The sequence below is a fragment of the Sinohyriopsis cumingii genome, chromosome 2, assembly GCF_028554795.1.
Source record: "Sinohyriopsis cumingii isolate HCF-2022 chromosome 2, ASM2855479v2, whole genome shotgun sequence".
In the NCBI taxonomy this organism is placed as follows: Eukaryota; Metazoa; Mollusca; class Bivalvia; order Unionida; family Unionidae; genus Sinohyriopsis; species Sinohyriopsis cumingii.
The window spans coordinates 112,300,373-112,326,826 of record NC_142962.1 but is presented as its reverse complement, the minus strand read 5'-3'; the positions used below and the strand labels follow the sequence as shown (position 1 = coordinate 112,326,826).

The 26,454-nt window shown below is 34.3% G+C and overlaps 1 protein-coding gene across 1 annotated transcript in view; it reads left to right on the top strand.

Moving 5' to 3' along the window:
• LOC149805622 (uncharacterized) overlaps positions 1 to 24,304 on the top strand; it is a 32,303-nt gene extending 7,999 nt beyond the window's left edge. The window contains exon 3 of the mRNA XM_089950260.1: positions 21,449 to 24,304. Within this exon, the coding sequence (XP_089806386.1) occupies positions 21,449 to 21,503 (55 nt within the window). The 3' untranslated portion in view covers positions 21,504 to 24,304. The remainder of the gene's footprint in view (positions 1 to 21,448) is intronic.
• Positions 24,305 to 26,454: the final 2,150 nt, after the last annotated feature.

Sequence of the window (26,454 nt, the reverse complement as noted above, 5' to 3'; positions counted from 1 at the left end):
ATTATTTAAAGCTTGTTGCCCAATGAAATTGAAAATCTCGACACAGTTCCTGCAGCTATGCTTATTTAAACAATACAACTGTCATACACGTTTCGACTTGTGCGTATTTAAACAATACAACTGTCATACACGTTTCGACCATTGCGTATTTAAACAATACAACTGTCATACACGTCTAGACCTGTGCGTATTTAAACAATACAACTGTCATACACGTTTCGACCATTGCGTATTTAAACAATACAACTGTCATACACGTCTCGACCTGTGCGTATTTAAACAATACAACTGTCATACACGTCTAGACCTGTGCGTATTTAAACAATACAACTGTCATACACGTCTAGACCTGTGCGTATTTAAACAATGCAACTGTCATACACGTCTCGACCTGTGCGTATTTAAACAATACAACTGTCATACACGTCTAGACCTGTGCGTATTTAAACAATGCAACTGTCATACACGTCTCGACCTGTGCGTATTTAAACAATACAACTGTCATACACGTCTAGACCTGTGCGTATTTAAACAATGCATCTGTCGTACACTTCTCGACTTGTGATTCTCTAATGAGTACACTGTCAACATCTTCCATGTCGATAAAGTGTACTATTTGTGTTGGACTGGCGTTAGTGGAAAGTAGGAGTCATTTTCAAAGTACAGGCATTTTGAGAAAAGTGAGCTAAGACTAAGAGCTTTAAAACGAAGTGTATTAGTGAACAGTATGCGTATATTATTGAACAGTATTAGTATATTAGAGAACAATATGAGTGTATTAGTGAACACTATGATTATATTAGTGAACAGTATGAGTATATTAGTGAACAGTATGAGTGTAATAGTGAACACTATGATTATATTAGTGAACAGCATGAGTATATTAGTGAATAGTATGAGTGTATTAGTGAACAGTACGATTATATTAGTGAACGGTATGAGTGTATTAGTGAACAGTATGAGTGTATTAGTGAACAGTATGAGTGTATTAGTGAACAGTATGATTATATCAGTGAACGGTATGAGTGTATTAGTGAACAGTATGAGTGTATTAGTGAACACTATGATTATATTAGTGAACAGTATGAGTGTATTAGTGAACAGTATGAATGTATTAGTGAACAGTATGATTATATTAGCGAACAGTATGAATGTATTAGTGAACAGTATGATTATATTAGTGAACAGCATGAGTGTATTAGTGAACAGTATGATGATATTAGTGAACAGTATGAGTGCAATAATGAACAGCATGAGTGTATTAGTGAACAGTATGAGTGTATTATTGAACAGCATGAGTATATTAGTGAACAGTATGAGTGTATTAGTGAACAGTATGATGATATTAGTGAACAGTATGAGTGCATTAGTGAACAGTATGAGTGTAATAGTGAACCGGTTGAGTATATTAGTGAACACGATGGGTATATTAGTGAACAGTATGAGTGTATTAGTGAACAGTATGAGTATATTAGCGAACTGTATGAGTGTAATAGTAAACAGTAGGAATGTAATAGTGAACTGTTTGAGTATATTAGTGAACCGTATGAGTATATTAGTGAACATTATGAATGTATTAGTGAACAGTATGATTATATTAGTGAACTGTATGAGTGTATTAGTGAACATTATGAGTGTATTAGTAAACAGTATGATTATCTTAGTGAACTGTTTGAGTATATTACTGAACAGTATGAGTATATTAGTGAACATTATGAGTGTATTAGTAAACAGTATGATTATCTTAGTGAACTGTTTGAGTATATTACTGAACAGTATGAGTATATTAGTGAACATTATGAGTGTATTAGTGAACAGTATGAGTGTATCAGTGAACAGTATGAGTGTATTAGTGAATAGTATGATTATAACAGTGAACGGTATGAGTGTATTAGTGAACAGTATGAGTGTATTAGTGAACACTATGATTATATTAGTGAACAGTATGAGTGTATTAGTGAACAGTATGAATGTATTAGTGAACAGTATGATTATATTAGTGAACAGTATGAATGTATTAGTGAACAGTATGATTATATTAGTGAACAGCATGAGTGTATTAGTGAACAGTATGATGATATTAATGAACAGTATGAGTGCAATAATGAACGGTATGAGTGTAATAGTGAACTGTTTGAGTATATTAGTGAACAGTATGAGTGTATTAGTGAACAGCATGATTATATTAGTGAACAGTGTGAGTGTATTAGTGAACGGTATGATGATATTAGTGAAGAGTATGAGTGAATTAGTGAACAGTGTGAGTGTATTAGTGAACAGTATGAATGCAATAGTGAACAGTATGAGTGTAATAGTGAACCGTTTGAGTATATTAGTGAACAGGATGGGTATATTAGTGAACAGTATGAGTGTATTAGTGAACAGTATGATTATATTAGTGAACAGTATGAATGTATTAGTGAACAGTATGATTATATTAGTGAACAGCATGAGTGTATTAGTGAACAGTATGATGATATTAATGAACAGTATTAGTGCAATAATGAACGGTATGAGTGTAATAGTGAACTGTTTGAGTATATTAGTGAACATTATGAGTGTATTAGTGAACAGCATGAGTATATTAGTGAACAGTGTGAGTGTATTAGTGAACGGTATGATGATATTAGTGAAGAGCATGAGTGAATTAGTGAACAGTGTGAGTGTATTAGTGAACAGTATGAATGCAATAGTGAACAGTATGAGTGTAATAGTGAACCGTTTGAGTATATTAGTGAACAGGATGGGTATATTAGTGAACAGTATGAGTGTATTAGTGAACTGTATGATTATATTAGTGAACAGTATGAGTATATTAGTGAACAGTATGAGTGTATTAGTGAACAGTATGAGTATATTAGCGAACGGTATGAGTCTAATAGTAAACAGTAGGAATGTAATAGTGAACTGTTTGAGTATATTAGTGAACCGTATGAGTATATTAGTGAACATTATGAATGTATTAGTGAACAGTATGATTATATTAGTGAACTGTATGAGTGTATTAGTGAACCGTTTGAGTATATTAGTGAACATTATGAGTGTATTAGTAAACAGTATGATTATCTTAGTGAACTGTATGAGTGTAATAGTAAACAGTATGAATGTAATAGTGAACTGTTTGAGTATATTAGTGAACAGTATGAAAATATTAGTGAACAATATGAGTGTTTTAGTGAACAGTATGAGTGTATTAGTGAACTGTATGAGTGTGTTGGTGAACATCATGATTATATTAGTGAACAGTATGAGTATATTAGTGAACAATATGAGTGTAATAGTGAACACTATGAGTATATTAGTGAACTGTATGATTATATTAGTGAAGAGTATGAGTGTATTAGGAGTGTATTAGTGAACTGTATGAGTGTATTTGTGAACATTATGAGTATTATTCAACAGTATTAGTGTATTCGTCAACAGTATCAGTGTATTTGTCAAAAGCTATAGTTGTTGAGTTAACAGTCATAGTGTATTGGTTGAAAGTATTAGTTTATTAGTCAACATTATCACTGTATTAGTCAACAGTATGAATATATTAGTCAGCAGTATAAGTGTAGTAGTCAACATTATTTTGAGCAAAAGAGACGAGATAAGAATGGGACAGATACAGTCTTGAAAGGGCATGATAGAGCCGATAATCAAACAATTAAAAAGAGTTTTTTTCCTTCTAACTGTGTTTATCCAGAAATAGCTTGTTACTATAGCAACAAAGATAATCACTTCGGTTTGGGTATGCTTTCATAGTATAGATTAAGAGAACGAAGGCAACTAATTAAATTAAAATTGCGTCAAAGCTTCCGCTGATCTGTTGAAAAACAAGATTAAAGAACAAAAACAAAACTAAGTGATAAACACAATCATGACTTAGTACGATATCGTTGAAAACATAAAGAACAAAAACAAGGTTTTGCTTATCTGTGTGTGGGGATGGGTTGTTTTGTTTTGCTTCGTTTTGCGTTCCCCTTTTACTCATTGGAACCCCAAATAGTTTTTTTCGCTACCTTTGTGAGGCACAGCTGACATAGTAACTGTTGCACTATCGCATAACCATCCATCAAATTTCAATCTAAACGTGGTCGACCTCGAAATTCAGTGTATTTAACACACATCATGCGCTAGCCTAATGAATAATATAACTCAATTCAAGCAGATAAAAGTGGTACTATCACAAACTCTGCGGTATTAGAGACCTAATTTAGCGTAATTGATGCGGAAAATTTGGTATGTATGTATGTACGGATCGTGAAAAAAACTATTTATATCTACCTTTTAACTTCTAAAACTGTCGTCGTAACCAGAAAATGTTTTATCACTATCCACCTATTCAACATCAGCCTTCACCAACCGTCTTGCCAAAGTGTTTCTAATGTGTCTATCCCCGTAAATTGTCAACTGTTTCACCCATTTAATGTATCTACCGCCCTCAGTCTATCAACCATCCTATTCAACTGTTTACTAATTTATATACCCCACCCCCTTAAACTATCTACCGTCTTTTTCAACTGTTTACTAATTTATATACCCCACCCCCCTTAAACTATCAACCGTCTTTTCAACTGTTTACTAATTTAGACACCCCCACCCCCTTAAACTATCAACCATCTTACCCAGTTATTTACTAAAGCAGGATCCTTTGAGTTATCAGCCTTCTCACCCAATTGTTAAATATTGCCGCTATCCTCTTAGAATAGCAACTCTATTACCCAACTCTTTCCTAATATAGCTACCTATCTAGTATTGTCAGGCACGCACCCAACCGAACATAAATAGTTCAGCAGCTTCTTAATTAGAAAGCTCCGGGCCTTACTGTTCATTTTTAAGAAAGAATATTGAAAACAGTTCATAGAAAATGGGAATTCTTTCACGATATGCAATTTTTCCTTTCCTGCTTAAAGATACATTTGCGTATTACTAATGGTTAGCAGCAAAAATTTGTCGAGAATTATCTTTCCCAATAATAAATCTTGAAATTAGTTCCTGATTAAATTTTTCAGCGCAATAGGAACTGGAGCTGAAACCAGTGTAAGTGGATAATATGATTACAAGTTGTTTTTAGAGTTCTCATGCTACGAAATTGTTCCTAACAGGCTAGATGATAACGTAATATTGTACAGACTCCATCAGGTCCTTGCTGGAGGCCATGAGTGTTTTAATACACTAAACACACCTAAGAAAAGTTAGAGGCAACAGTGGTTATTTTATACAAGGCTTGTTCCAACATGACTTGAAATTTCTCAAGAAAAATATTTCACTTTAGCTGAAATGTTTTCACCAAATTTTCAAAGACACAGACTATGTTCTTTTTAAATCATTTTGCTAAAAGATTGCATCTATAAGACATATTTATTTCTAGTACATCGGTAAGCCATGTATTTCAGTCAAAAATATGAGCCAATTATTTATCGATACCAGCACAAAGACAACTCTGTAAAATAAGAAAATAAATAAATTGTACAAAACCAACAAGAAATAGACTGTCAATATTTTCACTAATTATGATATTAATCTCTTTCATCGTGAAGACCTTCTTTTTGCCAAAATGTTTGTGTTTGTACATATATATATATATATATATATATATATATATATATATATATATATATATATATATATATATATATATATATATTGTTATCTCTCCCTCTCTCTCTCTCTCTCTCTCTATATATATATATATATATATATATATACGAAGAAGAGAGAGGAAGGATGCTTATTGATAGATGATCAAGGCGATTTTAAAAATTCAATTTTTTTTCATAATGCACAACGACCAAAGTCCACAGACTTCGCAAATGAGAAAATTCCTCGTGTGGTCTCCTCGATTTTAGACACGAGTGAATTATTAAACCTCGCATTAGTAGCAGTTGTACTGCATTTCTCTTTTGCACGCTAGCATTTATATCACATTTCTCTTTTGCGTTGTAGCATTTGTACCACATTTCTATTTTGCATGGTACTATTTGTACCACATTTCTATTTTGCTTGGTAGCATAAGTAATGCATTTCTCTTATTCGTGGTAGCATATATATTGCATTTCACTTTTCTGTGGTAGCATTTGTACCACATTTCACTTTTGTATGATAGCATTTGTACCACATTTCACTTTTGCATGGTAGTATTTGTACTGTATTTCTCTTTTGCGTGATAGCATTTGTAACGCATTTCTCTTTTGCGTGGTAGTATTCGCACTGTATTTATCTTTTGCGTGGTAGCATCCATACTGCATTTTTTTGGGAGTGGGGGGTGGGGGTGGAAGCATTTCTCATTTGCATGGTATTATTTGTACAGCATTTATCTTTTGTGTGGTAGCATTTGTACCGCATTACTCTTCTGCGTCGTAGCATTTGTACTGCAATTATCCTTTGCGTGGGAGCATATGTACTGCATTTCTTTTTTGCTTGGTAGCATTTGTACAGCTTTATCTTTTGCATGGTAGCATTTTACCGCATTTCTCTATTACGTGGAAACTTTTGTACCGCATTTCTCTTTTTACGTCGTAGCATTAGCACCGCATTTCTCTTTTGCGTGGTAGCATTAGTACCCCCATTTAGTTTTGCATGGTACCATTTATAACGCATTTCTCTTCTGAGTTGTAGCATTTGTACCGAATTACTCTTCTGTGTCGTAGCATTTGTACCGCAATTATCCTTTGCGTGGGAACATATGTATTGCATTTCTCTTTTTCGTAGTAGCATTTGTACTGTATTTATCTTTCGCGTGGTAGCAGTTTTTCTGCTTTTCTCTTTTGCGTGGTTGAATTTGTAAGGCATTTCACTTTTGCGAGTTAGCATTTGTACTACGTTTCTCTTCTGCGTGGTAGCATACGTCCTGCGTTTCTCTTTTGCGTGGTAGGATTTGTACTGCATTTCCAATTTGCGTGGTAGTACATGCATTGTATTTCTCTTTTGCGTTGTAGCATTTGTACCAAATTTCACTTTTGCGTGATAGTTTTTGTACCGTATATCTGTTTTGCGTGATTTCATTGTATGGCATTTCTCTTTTACGTGGTAGCATATGTACTGTATTTCTTTTTTGCATGGTACATAAATACTGCATTTCTCTTTTTGGTGGTAGCATTTGTACCACATTTCTCTTTTACGTGGTAGCAGTTTTACTGCATTACACTTTTGCGTGGTAGCATTTGTATCGCACTTTTCTTTTGCGTAGTAGGATTTGTACCGCATTTTTCTTTTGCGTGGTAGCATATATACTGCATTTCACTTTTCCGTGGTAGCATTTGTACTGCATTTCTCTTTTGTGTGGTATCATAGGTACCGCATTTCTCTTTTGCGTGATAGCATTTGTAACGCATTTGTTCTTTGCGTAGTGGCATTCGTACTGCATTTCTTTATTGGATGGTAGCATTTCTACCGCATTTCTGTTCTGCGTGGTATTATTTTGACCGCATTTATATTTTTCGTGGTAGCATTTGTACGGCACTTATCTTATGCGTGGTAACATATGTATTGCATTCTTGTTTGCATGATAGCATTTGTACCTCATTTCTCTTCTGCGTGGTAGCATTTGTACCGCACTTATCTTATGCGTGGTAACATATGTATTGCATTTCTTGTTTACGTGGTAGCATTTGTACCGCATTTGTCTTTTGCGTGGTAGCATACGGACTGCATTTCTCTCTTGGGTGGTAGCTTTTGTACCGCATTTCTCTCTTTTGCGTGGTAGCATTTGTACCACATTTCTCTTTTGCGTGGTAGCATTGGTACTCAACTTCTCTTTGGCTTGGTAGGATTTGCACTGTATTCTCCTTTGCGTGGTAGCATTTGTACTGCATTTCTCTTTTGCATTGCAGGATTTGTACTGTATTTCTCTTGAGTGGACGCATAAGTACCGCATTTATCTGTTGCGTGGTAGTACTTGTACCGCAATTTTCTTTTGCTTTGTAGGATACGTACTGCATTTCTCTATTGGGTAGTAGCTTTTGTACCTCATTTCTCTCTTGCGTGGTAGCATTTGTACCGCATTTCGCATTTGCGGGGTAGCATTTTTACCGCATTTCTCTTTTGCTAGGTAGCTCTTGTACTGTATTTCTCTTTAGCGTTGAGGCATATGTGCTGCATTTCTCTTTTGCGTGGTAGCATTTGTTCTTCATTTCTCTTTAGCGTGGTAGCATTTGTAGCGTATTTGTCTCATATTACTCATTTTCTTTTGTGTCATAGCGAACGTACTGCAGTTATCTTTTGCGTGGTAGTATTTGTACCGTATTTTCCTTTTGCTTGGGAGCATTTTTACTCCATTTCTCTTCTTCGTGGTAGCATTTGCACTATATTTCTCTTTTGCTTGGTATTATTTGCTCTGCATTTCCCTTTAGCGTGGAGGCATATGTATCGCATTTCTCTTTTGCTTGGTATTATTTGCTCTGCATTTCCCTTTAGCGTGGAGGCATATGTATCGCATTTCTCTTTTGCTTGGTAGCTTTTGTTCTCCGTTTATCTTTGCGTGGTAGCATTTGTACCGTATTTGTCTTTTGCGTGGTAGCATTTGTACCGTATTTGTCTTTTGCAAGGTAGCATTTGTACCGTATTTGTCTTTTGCGTGGTAGTATTTGTGCTGCATTTCTCTATCGCGTGGTTGCATATGTACTGCATTTTTCTTTTGTGTGGTAGCGAACGTACTGCATTTCTCTTTTCCATGTTAGTATTTGTAATGCATTTCTCTTTTTCGTGGTAGCTTCCTTACCACATTTATTTTTTGATTGCGAAAAACATTTTATATTTACGCTCATCCAGTGAGTATCCTGTGTCAACCATAAAGATAGAAAAACATGCGTGAGTCATGCGATGATGTGAAACTATTAAAAAGCATGTATGCATGTTGAACTATGGGGAGATATACTTCAATAAAGAACCGCAATCATCCAGGTGGCAAAATTGTCCTCATTAGAAAAGGAAGAAAAACCTATTATTTTTGCCTGCCAATAAGAGCATTACCAAAATGAATAATTAAGTAAACTTATTTTGCTAACAAATGACCAACAATAAATGTATTAATGAAATCTGAGCACAACACGAATAATATTGATGTGGCATAGTTAAGCATAATAGGTTGCCTTGAACAAATACCACTGCAAGATAAATAATCCTTTATTTGAGTCTTTGATTCCATTTTTCATTCATTTTCCTCTTATTTGTCTGATGTTGCGCTTTTATTTTCTTGTAGTTTATTACTGAAATAGGACCTTATATTATATTGGTAACTCAACCATTTTTATTATTCCTTTATTTTACTAAAGTGCCTTCCACCTTCGCGTAAAGCTGGTGTCATATTTTTCCTCTGTCTATGGCGATACTGCTATTCCCCGAATGTGTGGTAATATTGCGATTGCCTGGAACTGCAGTAGTAGTAGTAGTAGTAGTAGTAGTAGTAGTAGTAGTAATAGTAGTAGTAATAGTAGTAGTAGTAATAGTAGTAGTAGTAATAGTAGTAGTAGTAGCAGTAGTAGTAGTAGCAGTGGTAGTAGTTGTAGTAGTAGTAATAGTATTAATAATAATGATGATGATAATAGAAAACCTTTCCGTTATCCATGATTGACCCGGCATTCGTACATATACGATTTCGATATTATACCAGTGCATAAAGGCTTACTGATGTCTCGCATTCAAATCGCATGTTGTAACTTGCAAACATTTATTATACGATCTGAACACATGCGACTTCATAAACCTTGGGTATTCAAGGATGCATAAGTTTAACGAATGGCAAAACAAAATATGTATATTTTTTACTCTGATTCAATCTTTGTAGTGTTATGTTACTCTTTGGCTAAATTTCCAGAAACAATGCAAAATGTCGATCTCTGTTGATGTTGATCGGTATATTTTAGTTGCTCTGTAATAGTTTACACTGATCTGCATCTATAAGTAGCTTTATACCATTTTTCGCTGATCTGCATCTTTAAGTAGCTTTATACCATTTTTCGCTGATCTGCATCTTTAAGTAGCTTTATACCATTTATCTCTGATCTGTATCTTTTGCTAGCTTTATACCATTTATCGCTGATCTGTATCTTTTGGTAGCTCTATTACATTTTACACTGCTCGCACAAGTGTTTGTCATCGAATTATTTCTTTGCGAACTGAAGCTAAACAAATTATATTTGCCACCTTATATAACGGATACCTTAGACAAATAGTCTAATTTTTTTAGTTACTGTGTGTCTTAAATGTTATATCACATTTACATTCAATGCCCAGTATATGGCAGGTTTGTGTCTCGCATCTCTTTAATTGTTTACAATTCATAAGGAAGGTGTATTGGGGTTTTGGGACTCTAATTATTTATCATTTATAACTAACATATACTGTGCGCTTGGGACTCTTTAATTGTTTGCAATTTATAATTAACCTGTACTGTGTGGTTGGGACTCTTTAATTGTTTACATTTTCTAATTAACTGTGTTGTTGGGACTCTTACATTTGTAATGCTCATGACTTCAAATTAAAATCATGTATCTCTCTGGCAATGATATTGCACGTCATCAATCTCAGTAGAACTTTCAGCGATGAATATATTTTAACAAATATTTAACTAGGATCTGTTTACACCGTATTCTTAGTTCACTCAGATATGTGCACACTGTATTCTTAGTTAACCTAGATCTATATACACTGCATTCATAGTTAAATTAGCTCTGTGTACACTGTATTCTTAATTAACTCAGATCGGTGTGCACTGTATTCTTAGTTATCTCAGATCCGTGTATACCGTATTCTTAGTTAACTCAGATCTGAGTACAGCGTATTCTTATTTAACTCAGATTTGTGTACACTGTATTCTTAGTTCACTCAGATCTGTGTATACATTATTCTTAGATAACTCATATCTGTGTACACTGTATTCTTAGTTATCTCAGATCTGTGTACACCGTATTCTTAGTTAAATCAGATCTGTGTATACAATATTCTTAGTTTACTCAGATCTGTGCATACAGTATTTTTAGTTAACTCAGATCGGTGTACACCGTATTCTTATTTAACTCAGATCTGTGTACACTGTATTCTTAGTTCACTCAGATTTATGTATACATTATTCGTAGACAACTCATATCTGTGTATACCGTATTCTTAGTTAAATCAGATCTGTGTATACAATATTCTTAGTTTACTCAGATCTGTGTATACAGTATTCTTAGTTCACTTAGATCTGTGTGTACAGTATTCTTAGTTCACTCAGATCTGTGTATATAGTATTCTTAGTTAACTCAGATCTGTATACGCTGTATTCTTAGTTCACTCAGCTCTGTGTATACAGTATTCTTAGTTAACTCAGATATGCGTACACTGCATTCTTAGTTAACTCAGATCTGTGTACATCGTATTCTTAGCTAACTCAGATCTGTCTATACATTATTATTATTTATATCAGAACTGTGTACACTGTATTCTTAGTTATCTCAGATCTGTGTACTCTGTATTCTTAGTTAATTCAGATCTGGTTACATCGTATTCTTAGTTAACTCAGATATGTATACACTGTGTTCTTAGTTAACTCAGATCTGTGTACACCGTAGTGTTAATTAACTCCGATATGTGCACACCGTATTCTTAGTTAACTCATATCTGTATACACCGTATTCCCAGTTAACTCAGATATGTGTACACCGTAGTCTTAGGAGCCAGAGTAACATATTATATGGTTACAAACTACAAACAAGAAGAAAATCCAAAGAAAGGCTCATTACGTGAAATGACAATTAGGTTCCACACGACCGAATGTAGAATACGATATGAAAGGATAATTAGGTACCACACAACACCATTGGATGTATTACATGAAAGGAAATAAGTTACCACACAAGCCAGTGGGGAATATTACATCAAAGAGCATATAGATACCACACAAACAAATTGAAAATATTACATCAGTGGACATTTGGTACCACACAATACAACCAATGGGGAATATTACATAATGGAGCAATTCGGTGCCACTCAACCCAATGAAGAATATTACATGAAATGACAATTAGGTGCCACACAATCCAATGGAGAATTTTACATGAATGAACAATGCGTTACCTCACAACCCAGTTGGGAATATTACATCAGTGGACAATGAGGTACCTCACAATCTAATGGGACATTATTACATGAATGAACAAATAAATACCACACATCCCAATGGGACATATTGCGCGAATGGACAAATAAGTACCACACATCCCAATGGGCCATATTACATGAATGAACAAATAGGTGCCACACAACCCAGTAAGGACTGCCTCACTCAGCCGTAACATTCCTTAAACTGAGCCAAGCAAGGTTTAAAAATCATCAACACTCTGGTATTGCTGGGAATTATTTATTTATCATGACAGTGAAATAAGCAAAGAGCTTTTCAGATAGCAAATATTTTAATATTACTCCGCTTAGAGTTACTAGGTCAGTCTGTGTAATCCTCTTGCTCCTAATAAAGTTATTAGGTCAGTCTGTGTGATCATCTCGTTCTTCGCAACTTCTTTATATCAAACCGTGTAATCCCTTCAATCACCTTAACTTTATATGTTCAAACTGTGTAATCCTTCAATCCGCTTAACTTTATTAAGTCAAACTGTGTAATGCTTAAATCCCCTTAACTTTATTAGGCCAAACTGAGTGGTAGCATCACTTTCCTTAAGTTAATAGGTCAAACTGTGTAATGTCGTAGCTCTGCTGAACTTCTTTAGGTCAGACTGAGTAATCTCGTCGCTCCCTTTACCCTTTAACTTTATTAGGTCAAAATGTATAATCTCCTTGCTCCCATTATCTTTATTTAATCAACCAGTGTAATCCCCTCGCTCCCCTTAACGTTAGTAGGTCAAATAGGTGTAATCTCATCGCTCCCATTAGTCTTATTAGGTCAAACTGTGTAATCTACTCACTCTAATTTTATTAGGTCAAACGGTGTAATCTCCTTTCTCCGCGTAACTTTATTATGTCAAACTGAGTAATCGCCTCGCTCCCTTTAACTGTATTAGGTCACACTATGCAATCTCTTCACTACCCGTAACTTTAATTTTATTATGTCAAACTGTGTAATCCGCACTTTCCCCTTTACTTTATTAGGTCAAACTATGTCATATATTCACTGTTAAGTATGATTTCGATTCCATTCCATCTTCCGCCAGAATTTCTTCAGCACTATCAGAGTCTATTCCTAAATTACTTACATCTGTCCTCTCACAACTGCAAACAAGTTAAACCCGCCATGTGAGCGTCATGATTGCTCTTTCTTTTGTTTTAAACTTTATTGATTTGAAAACGTTGATACCATCAGGCATATTTACATTGAATAACTCCATAACATCGCAATATATCCATGGCAGGCAAGATGATCTAGACTAGAAACACAACTAGTATGTATTTAAAGAATGTAGATTTGCTACATTTTCCCTGATTGACATCATTGACCTTTACCCTTTATATTTCGTCTCTCATTGTTTAACTCGCATAAAACGATAATGGAAATACAAACGGGTCAGAAAAGGGGAAAAAATGCCATAGAATGGAATGATTACAAACATTTGCATATGGGTCAAACCATCTGTCGAAATATTTTCCGATGAGACACTGGGGACTTTTGGATTGGTACTTTTTGTGTTTTGATTTTAACAACACTGTGTGATATTTCATGTTCAGTAACGAAACAATAGTTGAAAGGAAATGAGAATTAAAAAAGTGCAAGTTATTGACTCGTTTCAGAAATATTACTGTGGATGTTAGACTGTCTTTTCATTGCCGTTAGTTTGCTCTTCTCTACATATAGTACGTGGTCCTCCAGATAGGACTATGGCCTGGTTCTCAATAGTAAAAGTAGTGTAATTAGAAAGTTATTTAAAAAAATTAATAATCATATATTGTCCAGTCTGACAAGTTAAACTAGAGCAAGGTTTATTGTTTGCCCTGGTGTTAAAAAAAAAATGAAAACAAAAGAAGAGAAAAAAAGACGAAAAAAAGAAAGAAAAGATATTAACTAACTTTGTTCTTAAGAATGGCGTCTTTATTATGAAAATATGAGCAAGGAGCAGTACTCCAGTCTATTATTGCACGGGGATATGTTGTGAAAGAATGGAACCTGTTTTTCAAAGAACTATATCAGTAAAAAATTATATTTCAATGGCATTTCGTTCTTGTATGAATATATAAATACACTTGTTCAAATAGATAATAAAATTATCCGATACATTAAAACAAATACCTACCAGTGCGTTGAAAGTAGTTTATACAGTGTGTTGTAAGTAGTATTTTATCCATCGTTAAGAAAGAATAAGTAGCATGGGATATGAGGGTAACATCCTAATTAGGGAGAACAGGAATACATTACAAGTGAATTAAGGGAAACAGTCTAAATAGAGAAACCCTGATTACATTTCTTGAGATTTTATTGTACCAGTCTAATTAAGGAGAACATGATTATATTTCTTGGGACTTAAATGTAACAGTCTATTTAGGGAGAACATGATTATATTTCTTGGGACTTGAATGTAACAGTCGAATTAGGGAGAACATGATTATATTTCTTGGGACTTGAATGTAACAGTCTAATTAGGGAAATCCTGATACATATCTTGGATTGGAGTATAACAGCCTAATACGGGAGATTATGATTATATTACTTGGAACTGGAGTGCAACAGGCTAATTACGGAGATAGTGAATATATTTACCTGGATTTTAATGTAACAGCCTAGTTATGCAGATTGTGAATACATTTATTTGGATCTGAGTGTAACAATCTAATTATGGAGATTGTGAATACACTGATTTGGATTTGAGTATCATAGCCTAGGGCAGTTATTCTCAAACTGTTTGCCGCTGCACACTAGTGTGCCGCGAGAGATTTGCAGGTGTGCCGTGTGAGTTTTGCAGGTGTGCCGTGTGAGTTTTGCAGGTGTGCCGTGTGAGTTTTTAATAAATATTTAAAATTGCTAGCGTTTTGAAACCTTTAACATATCGAAAAATTAAATGGTAAATCAATGTCGCAAAAGTTAAAAAGTAACATATATAAGTTCTGAACCAAGTTATTCAAATTGTAATCTTCATCAAATCTCGACCGCTTCAATCTCGACTTTTCTCTCAACTCTGTGAAGCGATGGATTCAGATCACAAATGCCTGCTGTACTATACCGACGTTTGTTGGCTTTCAAGGGGAAAAGTGTTAAAGCGTCTCGTTCATCGCAAGATTGAAGTGATTTCGTTCTTGGAGGTTGAGAAAACAGACTTTGGATTGTCTCTTCATGACGAAATCTGGTGGCTGAAGGTTCAGTTTCTCTCCGATTTCTTCGACAAATTAAATTCGCTGAATTTAAGTCTTCAAGGACCATCGGAAAACGTCATCACTGAAACATCAAAACTGAAGTCATTTGATGAAAAGTTGTCGCTGTGGCAAAATATGGTCTCGAAGGGAGTCCTCGACTGCCTTCCTACTGTCACCAAATCTCATTCAAACAAGAAAATCATCCCCGAAATTCTGGACACACTGAGAGACCTACAATCGGCACTGCAGCATTACTTCCCATCACATGCAAGCGAGGAATATGGATGGGTGATCAATCCATTCGGAAACAACGAAACTACAAAATCTTACAACCGAAGAAGAACAGCTCGTTGATGTAAAAAAAACGATACATTTTTTCAGTCAATATTTTTCGAAAAGAGCATGGATGAGTTTTGGATCTCAATCAAGAAGTCATATCCTGCAATCAGCTCAAAAGAAATCAAAATAATCCTGGCATTTGTGTATTCGTGGTTTTTGTGAGTTTGGATTTTCAGCATTGACTGAAGTCAAATAGAAAAAGAGAGAGAGAGAGACTTCTTAAAATGGACGATGAAATGCACGCTTGTTTGTCGACTTTGGATCCTCGCTTCAATCTGATTTGCTCTCGAAAGCACTCACATCCTTCACATTAAATTTAAAATTAAATATATAAGTAAAAAATAAATAAGTTCTTACCACAAAAATTGTTAAATCTTTTCAGGTGTGCCGTGAAAATATTTAAATCTTTTTTGTGCGCCGCAAGGCAAAAAAGTTTGAGAAACACTGGTCTAGGGACATTGTGAATACATTTATTTGGATTTGAGCGTAACAGTCTAATTAGTTATTTATATTTACATATATATTTAATTTTAAATTTAATGTGAAGGATGTGCCTGCTTTCGAGAGCAAATCAGATTGAAGCGAGGATCCAAAGTCGACAAACAAGCGTGCATTTCATCGTCCATTTTAAGAAGTCTCTCTCTCTCTCTTTTTCTATTTGATTTCAATCAATGCTGAAAATCCAAACTCACAAAAACCACGAATACACAAATGCCAGGATTATTTTGATTTCTTTTGAACTGATTGCAGGATATGACTTCTTGATTGAGATCCAAAACTCATCCATGCTCTTTTCGAGAAATACTGACTGAAAAAATTATCGTTTTTTTAAATCAACGAGCTGTTTTTCTTCGGTTGTAAGATTTTGTAGTTTCGTTGTTTCCGAATGGATTGATCACCCATCCATATTCCTCGCTTGCATGTGATGGGAAGTAATGCTGCAGTGCCGATTGTAGGTCTCTCAGTGTGTCCAGAATTTCGGGGATGATTTTCTTGTTTGAATGAGATTCGGTGACAGTAGGAAAGTAGTCGAGGATTCCCTTCGAGACCATATTTTGCCACAGCGACAACTTTTCATCAAATGACTTCAGTTTTGATGTTGCAGTGATGATGTTTTCCGATGGTCCTTGAAGACTTAAATTCAGCGAATATAATTTGTAGAATAAATCGGAGAGAAACTGAACCTTCAGCCACCAGATTTCGTCATGAAGAGACAATCCAAAGTCTGTTTTCTCAACCTCCAAGAACGAAATCACTTCAATCTTGCGATGGACGAGACGCTTTAACACGTTTCTCCTTGAAAGCCAACGAACGTCGGTATGGTACAGCAGGCATTTGTAGTCTGAATCCATCGCTTCACAGAGTTGATAGAAAAGTCGAGATTGAAGTGTTCGAGATTTGATGAAGTTTACAACTTGAATAACTTGGTTCAGAACTTATATATGTTACTTTTTAACTTTTGCGACATTGATTTATCATTTAATTTTTCGATATGTTAAAAGTTTCAAAACGCTAGCAATTTTAAATATTTTTTAAAAACTCACACGGCACACCTGCAAATCTCTCGCGGCACACTAGTGTCCCGCGGCACACAGTTTGAGAATCACTGAATTAGGGAGATCGTGAATATTTTTATTTGGAATTGAGTGTAACAGCCTCAGTGGGGAGAATATGATTAAGTTGCTTGGGACTTGAGTGTAACAGCCTAATTTTAGAGATCGTGAACACATTTATTTGGATTTGAAGGTAACAGTCTGATTTTAGAGGTCGTGAATAAATTTATTTGGATTTGAGTGTAACAGTCAAATTATGGAGATCGTGAATAAATTTATTTGGATTTGAGTGTAACAGTCTAATTATTGAGATCTTGAACACATTTATTTAGATTTGAAGGTAACAGTCTGATTTTAGAGGTCGTGAATAAATTTATTTGGATTTGAGTGTAACAGTCAATTATGGAGATCGTGAATACATTTATTTGGATTTGAGGTAATAGCCTAATTAGGGAGAACAAGATTATATTTCTTTAAAATGGAGGATAACAGACTAATTAGGGAGATAATGAATACTTTTTGGAAATTGGGTGTAACAACTTATCATGTAAATATATCCTGGGAACTGATTATAACTGCCTATTTACGCCTGTCGTGAATAACTATTGTAGACATGCAGTGTGAATGCCTAGTTTAGCCTGTCATAAATAACTATTATAGATATGGAGCGTGAATGCCTAGTTTAGCCTACCATAAATAACTATTATAGACATGGAGTGTGAACGCCTATTTTAGCCTACCATGAATAACTATTATATATATGGAGTGTGATTACCTAGTTTAGCCTACCATGAATAAATATTACAGACATGGAGTGTGAATGCCTAGTTTAGCCTGTCATAAATAACTATTATAGACATGGAGTGTGAATGCCTAGTTTAGCCTACCATGAATAACTATTATAGACATGGAGTGTGAATGCCTATTTTAGCCTACCATGAATAACTATTATATATATGGAGTGTGAATGCCTAGTTTAGCCTACCATGAATAAATATTATAGACATGGAGTGGGAATGCCTAGTTTAGCCTACCATGAATAACTATTATAGACATGGAGTGTGAATGCCTAGTTTAGCCTGTCATAAATGACTATTATAGACATGGAGTGTGAATGCCTGGTTTAGCCTACCATGAATAACTATTATAGACATAGATTGTGAATGCCTAGTTAAGCCTGTCATCAATAACTATTATAGACATGGAGTGTGAATGCCTGGTTTAGCCTACTATGAATAACTATTATAGACATGGAGTGTGAATGCCTATTTTAGCCTACCATGAATAACTATTATATATATATGGAGTGTGAATGCCTAGTTTAGCCTACCATGAATAAATATTATAGACATGGAGTGGGAATGCCTAGTTTAGCCTGTCACGAATAACTGTTATAGACATGGAGTGTGAATGCCTAGTTTAGCCTACCATGAATAACTATTATAGACATGGATTGTGAATGCCTAGTTAAGCCCGACATCAATAACTATTATAGACATGGAGTGTGAATGCCTGGTTTAGCCTACCATGAATAACTATTATAGATATGGAGTGTGAATGCCTAGTTTAGCCTACCATAAATAACTATTATAGACATGGAGTGTGAATCCCTAGTTTAGCCTACCATGAATAACTATTATAGACATGGAGTGTGAATGCCTGGTTTAGCCTACAATGAAAAGTTTCATAGGAAATGGAGAGTAAGAACCCGTATCATGAGAAAATCTAAGTGGAATTGAGCGCGACAGCCTATTCACGCCTGTCATGAATAAATATAACGGACATTAGGCGTGACTACCTATTTATGCCTGTCATGAATAAATCTAACGGGAAGTAAGCATGATTGTCTATTTACGCCAGTGTGAACTGAATGCGACTGCCCTATAATAATAATAAAAATAATAATAATGAGGACTTTGTATAGCGCCTAATCTTTAGAAGCTCTAAGCGCTTTACAACATTACACAACACATATAAGATAAAAATATATAATGACATGATTACAAAAACAAACACCATGAAATTAGAAAGCATTAAAAAAACATGCTGAGAATATTTAAGGTAGGAAACATTATTAGGTCTTTAAGTTTGTTCTTGCAGTCGAAATAAGTGAGTTTTGAGAGCCCTCTTGAATGTGATCACTGTGTCTTTATGTCTAAGTTCGGTGGGCAATTCTATCCACGTTGCTGGGCCCTGATATGCAAAAGAACGCTGTCCATATGACTTTGTTTTCATACTTGGAATAATGAGTATACGATTGTCAGATTATACCTATCGTGACAAAAATATAATGAGATATGACGGAATATCTAGTATTTCTATTATTCGCTAACGATGCATCTCACCCAGTTCTGCTCCAGTATCAACTGAACAGAAAAATATACCATTTTTGAACTATCAATTATTAAATCTAACAGAAGAACGAAAAATAAAATCTTTAACAGGTGTCTTGAGGATGAATTCAATATTTTTTTACAAGAGAGGTGGTTATTTAAATTGATTTCCAAAATGTTAAACACTCAATATCATCATTTATCTTTTTAATCTTTCACCAAACATCTTAATGCGAAGACCCTTTTCAAGTTTGTTTTTTAAAATCGGATCCGAAAATAAAGTTTGGTTGTTGTTGTTGTTGTAGGGTTTAACGCCATTTTTCAGCACACGATGGGCTATACATGGCGGCCAGTATTAATGGTGGAGGAAGAACCCGGGGAAAACCCCCGGAAAGAACCACCGACCCACGAGAAGCTACTAGAAGGCTTTCTCACATACCCACATTGGCCGAATCTGAGACTCGAACCCACGCAGACAGAGGTGAGATGGCAGTGATCCGTAACAGAGAGCGCTTTATACCACTCGGCCACTCAGGGCCCCCGAAAATAAAGTTTGGATTATTAGTAATCCAATCGAAAATAAAGTTTGGATTATTTTAATTACATAGCGCATTGAGAACGTACATGGAAAACTCTCTTGTTAATGGGGACTACAGTATATACATGACAATTCATTTGCATTGGAAAATATGAACGAATATTTTTCTGAATGATATTGTATAACGTCAAGAATGCAGTAGCGCATCAAAAAGTCCATATTTTCCATTCACGTGTGACGAAGTGTTTGTTATAAATGTCTCTTTTCAGACCCATACTTGTCACCAGCAATAATGATATTATGAGGTAATATTCCTACGTCATCACTGTCGCTATAGTGGATTATTTCGAATTGTTGCATCGATAACAAATATTTATTGATTGAAATATGTAACTATTTGCAATATATTATTTGTTAAAAAGGGAAACAAAAACACTCTTTAAAACAATGAGTATAGTTTCTTTTCTTTCCCGGAAGAAAAGAAAATAAACATTTTACAAATAATTCAGTCAATATTCATTCGCATGCCACTGCTAACTTTCTGGCTTGGCGCAGTGCACTTTGGGAGAATGCTGCCCAGTTCGTACATTAAATGAATGTAGGAGAAGAAACAAAACTGTGAATGCATGATATATAATTGTCTCTGTACATTTTCTCCGTACGTATAGGAGTAAAATTAATCAAGCTAGTCATAAATAGATGATAAACACAGTCTTACAAAATAAAGCAAAGTATGTATGACTATAGCTTCTTTTATTCCAGCGATTAAGGAGACAAAGAACGTTTTGTTTGTGAGTGTGTATCTCTTTACTTACCTACTTAAACATGAACGGGGATACTTCTCGAGCTGATTTCATTACAAAGTTCTTTTGAAATGCTTCTTACATTTAATTAATTAAAAGAGTTTTGGCCCTATTCTAAATCTCAGGGCGTCCATCGGTTTTATAGTTTAAACTGGCGTAGTCACAATGATACAAGCAACAAGATGGCTTCCTTTGGGACTGTTGAATTTGTTCTTTGATATCGTTAGAAAGTGAAACTATCCTAGCTTTTGTTATGTTTCATTAAGATGGGAACATTTATTAGGGTACGTACAAACGTTCATAAGAACCATATCATGCAAATAAACTTAGTGTAGCATAAATAAGAATGACCTGTTTGGAATATAATTTAATTCCCTTGTCAATTTTCACATTTAAATTAGATATGAAATTCTTGAAAAAGCCTACCTACATCATATTATTTCCAGTGGCTCATTGTCCTCTGGTACGGATCGGCAGTTGATTGCTTGTATATCTACTTCCTGGAGAATGATACTGATTATGGCATGTTTGCACAGTCACGTTTTATGTTTTAACTCAATTAATGTAGGTAAATGTATTTGAAATGTTATCAAATGTTAAATATCGAACTCGTTTTTATTGCAGGCTCGACGTTCTCAGAAATATCCAGTCAATTGGCCGTTACGAACTTGAAGAGTGACGACGTAACTAATCTTCGCCAAGGATAAAAAGGACCTCCCATTATTTAATCGGAATTATCAGTTTTTGTTCTATCTTATTTTAAGTTCCTTTTCAGTTAGACTGTTAAGGGTAGGTTTAGTTTTTACAACAACACGTTCTCCCTTTTAAACCTGTACCAGTCACATACAAAAGGCTTGATTCAAATATGGACAATTTACAAACAAATATTATGAGTACAATTTGTACGAGTCATACACAAATATCACGATTCAGATATTTACGAGTCACTAACAAATAACATGATTTATGGATAGAATCTTGATCCAAAGTCTGTTGAAAATGATTATACCATCTCCGCTCTGTACCATGACTGTTAAGGTTAGGATAGATAAAGAGCATAATAAGTCTTCATTATCGCTGTCTTTTCAGGACATAGGACTGCAGAATGACTAATTGCGTGCTATTTCACTGATATTCAATGGAAAGGAAACGGATTCCATTTGACATTAAGCAATAATTGCCTGCGTTAATTCTGTAAACTTTCGATGATACAAAAATACCAGTAATGTCAGAATGAAAACATTGCCTACGCCACATCTTGCATATATAGTCTTTTCGTTGTTGCCATGTCATTGGGATTAGCTGCATTTATTAAACATCCTAGTCATTAATCTGCATGACGATAAATACAGTCTCAGGATGTACTGTGATCATCTATGTTTTATTTGTGATGTTTCAGGTTTATAATAGAAATCTTTCCACTCCGAATAATATTTAATTATCGAAAAGGTATAGTTATTCTGTGTGGACTGTTTCTGGCTTAAAAAGAGAACTAAAAGTGTGGTGCCAAATATCAAAGACACCTATAATCAATCTTGTGGCGCAACGTTATCGTTATCAAGCTAACGCAAGTGCATAAATACAACGCCGTACATCAATCCTATTTCAGTGTCAGACTTTTGTGCATGCACATGTTGAAATGACGTAATAAGTCTTTGTATTCTTCCCTAATACTATCGCCAACCATCCGTTTGATGCTTGCTCATATTACGTGAAAGGCAGATATGGATCTCATTACAAATTGCAAATTCGTGTAAACCTATTTGTCTGAAAAAAATAAGCAATTGGTATGCTTAAAAAACAAACGCGTTTCAAGAAGAGTAATTTCCTAATGCAATGATAAACTTAATCAAGAATATATATTGACTTTAATCGTAATAAGCATGATGGTTGACGAGAAATAAGAAAGAAATGGGTATTACGGGAAGCAAACATGAAAACTGTCTCTTTGTATTAGCGAACTTTAGAAACGAACCTTATCTGTACAAGACATCGTTATGTTTTAAATTAATGAAGAAATTAAATTCTTCTAACATCTTTCTTCTTACTAGGATAATAATTACAGATTTTACATCAGATCATTAGATTCGTTGTCCACACTTACATTATGTCAGATAATTCAATAATATTCACAGTCCACACTTACATTATGTCAGATAATTCAATAATATTCACAGTCCACACTTACATTATGTCAGATAATTAAATAATATTCACAGTCCACACTTACATTATGTCAGATAATTAAATAATATTCACAGTCCACACTTACATTATGTCAGATAATTAAATAATATTCACAGTCCACACTTACATTATGTCAGATAATTCAATAATATTCACAGTCCACACTTACATTATGTCAGATAATTCAATAATATTCACAGTCCACACTTACATTATGTCAGATAATTATATTAAACTCACTGTCCATAGTTATATTATACAACACAATAAAGACTCGTTATCCATAATTACAGATTCAGATTTTACGTACATTTGTAGAAAAATTTCACTTTGCTCTCCGATGTTAAACATTTATTGCACTGTTTTGTGGCTTAACTTTAACGAAAATCATCTCAACAATTTACATTTCTCATACGTTGATATATCCTTCTTTCTCAATTATTTTCTAAAGGTCAGTAGTTTGTTAACACCACGAGTTCAATAAGAAACTTATAGCACGAGTTCAATAAGAAACTTATAGCACGAGTTCGATACGTCACCTGATCAGTACTGCTGAATATTTTAAGCGGTAAAAGTTTTTAAAACTGGATCACAGTCTATTAATGCATTCAGAGGAACTTTAATAAAGCAATAATTGCATTAACTTTAATAAAGTAAAAACAGTGTAATTAATACAGATATCATATTTATTCATATTTTGGTGCAAATATCATTCAATATTCAGATTAATTATCATTTCCAATGGCGTTTAATTGTTTTATTGTTTTCCTTTTTGGGGAGGGGAAGGGGTTCGCCCATCTTAAAACAATTAAAAAGCATTTCCTAATATACATATTTTTATTGCTATGTCCAGTCAAATATAGCCCTGATTCATTCAGCCTAATATTTAATTATTTACATTCCTCGCTGTTTTTCTCAAAACTTGAAACAGCAAGTATCCGATGGTGCATGCAATAACTTTCAGCATGATTTTTCCTTGCTTATGCTGACACGTTGTAATAACTCTCAAATTTGCTGGGGAAATTATAAAACATCTATGATTGCCACCAGGAAATTCACCTAGAATAGCCTTCTTAACATTATATTAATTCGATTTAACTTCCCTTGCATCAAATATGTAAGCTTAAAAGACCCAATTATTTCACAGATTCCGTCCTATTATTTTTGTTCACCTTTTAAATCAATATTGATCCACGTCACCAGATTTAAAATTGCAGACAGTATGAGTTTTAAAAAAAGAGACCGTTGTTAAGAATATGCTATTGAAGCCAATAATAAATGGATATACACAAATATTCATGTACGTTTTCTTTATTTATCAGTCTCTCTTTCTATCTTACCACTATTGTATAGTCTTTTAAACAAAAGTATGGCTATGTAATATATGTATTCGTACACACATTCATCCAAGCATATACATACCTATTGCACCAGATGAAATGAGAGAGACAGAGAGACACATAAAAATGTGTACATATATACATACATACATAAATGCATACATACATATATACATACATACATACATGCATACATACATACATACATACATACATACATACATGGATGGATGAATGGATGGATGGATGGATGGATGGATGGATGGATGCATGCAGACATACATACATACATACATACATACATACATACATACAGCCGTACCGACAGACAGATAGGTGAGAGCCACAAATGTCATATGCATGCAAAGTTTGTCCAGCATCGATATTTGTCCAAATTTTATACCCTAAAAATTTCAACTGTTCAAGGAAATAAAAGTTTAAAAATCATAAAGGAGACTCGAATGTGCGTGTGTCTCTTCAAACGTGGATGACATTTATGCATGTTGAAAAATATATATTTCCTAGCTATAGCACAAGTTATTGTTTGAAAATATAATGAACATTACTAGAAATGCAACGGTCTAAACCCATAATAAAAGAACCCTACGAAGTTAGAAGTTCGTTTGAATAAAGGCATATTATCTGAAGGGATATATTCTCACCTACAGCTTTAAACAGAGTGAAAAGTGCTTATCCACTAATCCATCACTGTAGGTTTTGGATACATGTTTATTTGAAAGAAATATATATAGAAATATACCAATAAAATCAGACAGACTACAAATTTAGAATTTGTTCAAAGTAAGGATCGAACCCGTGCAGCGAGTAAAGCACATATTGCCCACCTCAAATATTACCAGATAAATCATTAAAACAGTTTCTCAAAATTACATTATTAAAAGCGATTTGACATCTCATACAAGCGACATATTTCATGTTGATTTTGCTGTATGTTTCTCCAGGATAAACTCGTTAACGTAGCATCAGTATTGTCAAAAAGAACTGAAGAAGCCGATTTACAGCGGGCCCTACATTACTGCTGTTTTTCTAGATGGCCAATATTTATTACGTTTTTTTTTTTCTTCATCGTCTTTCAACCTCCAGTAACTGCAATGATTAAATTTGTAAAAAAGTCACAACGTATTTTCATTATTTTTCAAGCGAGATAAATTGCAATAACAATCTTTATACGCAGCGATACACTTTAGTACAATAAAATAATAAAAATAGCACATGAGGTAGTAATGGAAAGATAATGAAGTTTTGAAATGGGCAGAGGACATTTATCTGAAAGTAGGGAACAGCGCAAGTTAGTGAAAAAATTAAAAGATGTAAAAATAATTGATCAAATATCGATAGAATTTCTTTTTAAGATAGTGAGATATCGATTTTGCTTGCGTAATGTGAGCGGGATGTCACTTCGATAAAGTCATTTTAACGTTAAGTTGTGAATGTTGTTGTTTTGTTTGTTTTTTTTTTTCGTTTTCTCCAATTGTTTGAATTGCGTTTGAAATAGTGATTTATTTCGATTCGTAAAGATAAATTACGCATCCTTTTATTATAAATTTATTATATGCAGAATAATCATTATTTGACTTGGAATAAATTAGACCGGTCATATACATCTTCACATATTTCAAGGGTTGTGTGTTTTTGTTTTCTTTAGGTTTTGCTTCCTTCTTTTGATGTTGATGCTATGTGCCGTACACATTTATCACTTATTTCTAAGATTGCACAACTCAGAAAGTCGGTTTAAGTAACGTAATGCTGTTTTACCTGAAATCAGCACCATGTAACGGTATTTTGTTTTATATAAAATCAGCACCATTTAACTTAATGTTGTTTTACATGAAATCAGCACCACGTAACGTTGTATTGTTTTACATGAAATCAGCACCGTGAAATATCATACTGTTTTACCTGAAATCAGCACCACGTAACGGTGTTTTGTTTTATATGAAATCAGCAACATGTAATCTAATGCTGTTTTACATGAAATCAGCACCGTGAAATGTAATACTGTTTTACATGAAATCAGCACCGTGAAATGTAATACTGTTTTACATGAAATCAGCACCATGTAACGTCGAGTTGTTTTTCATG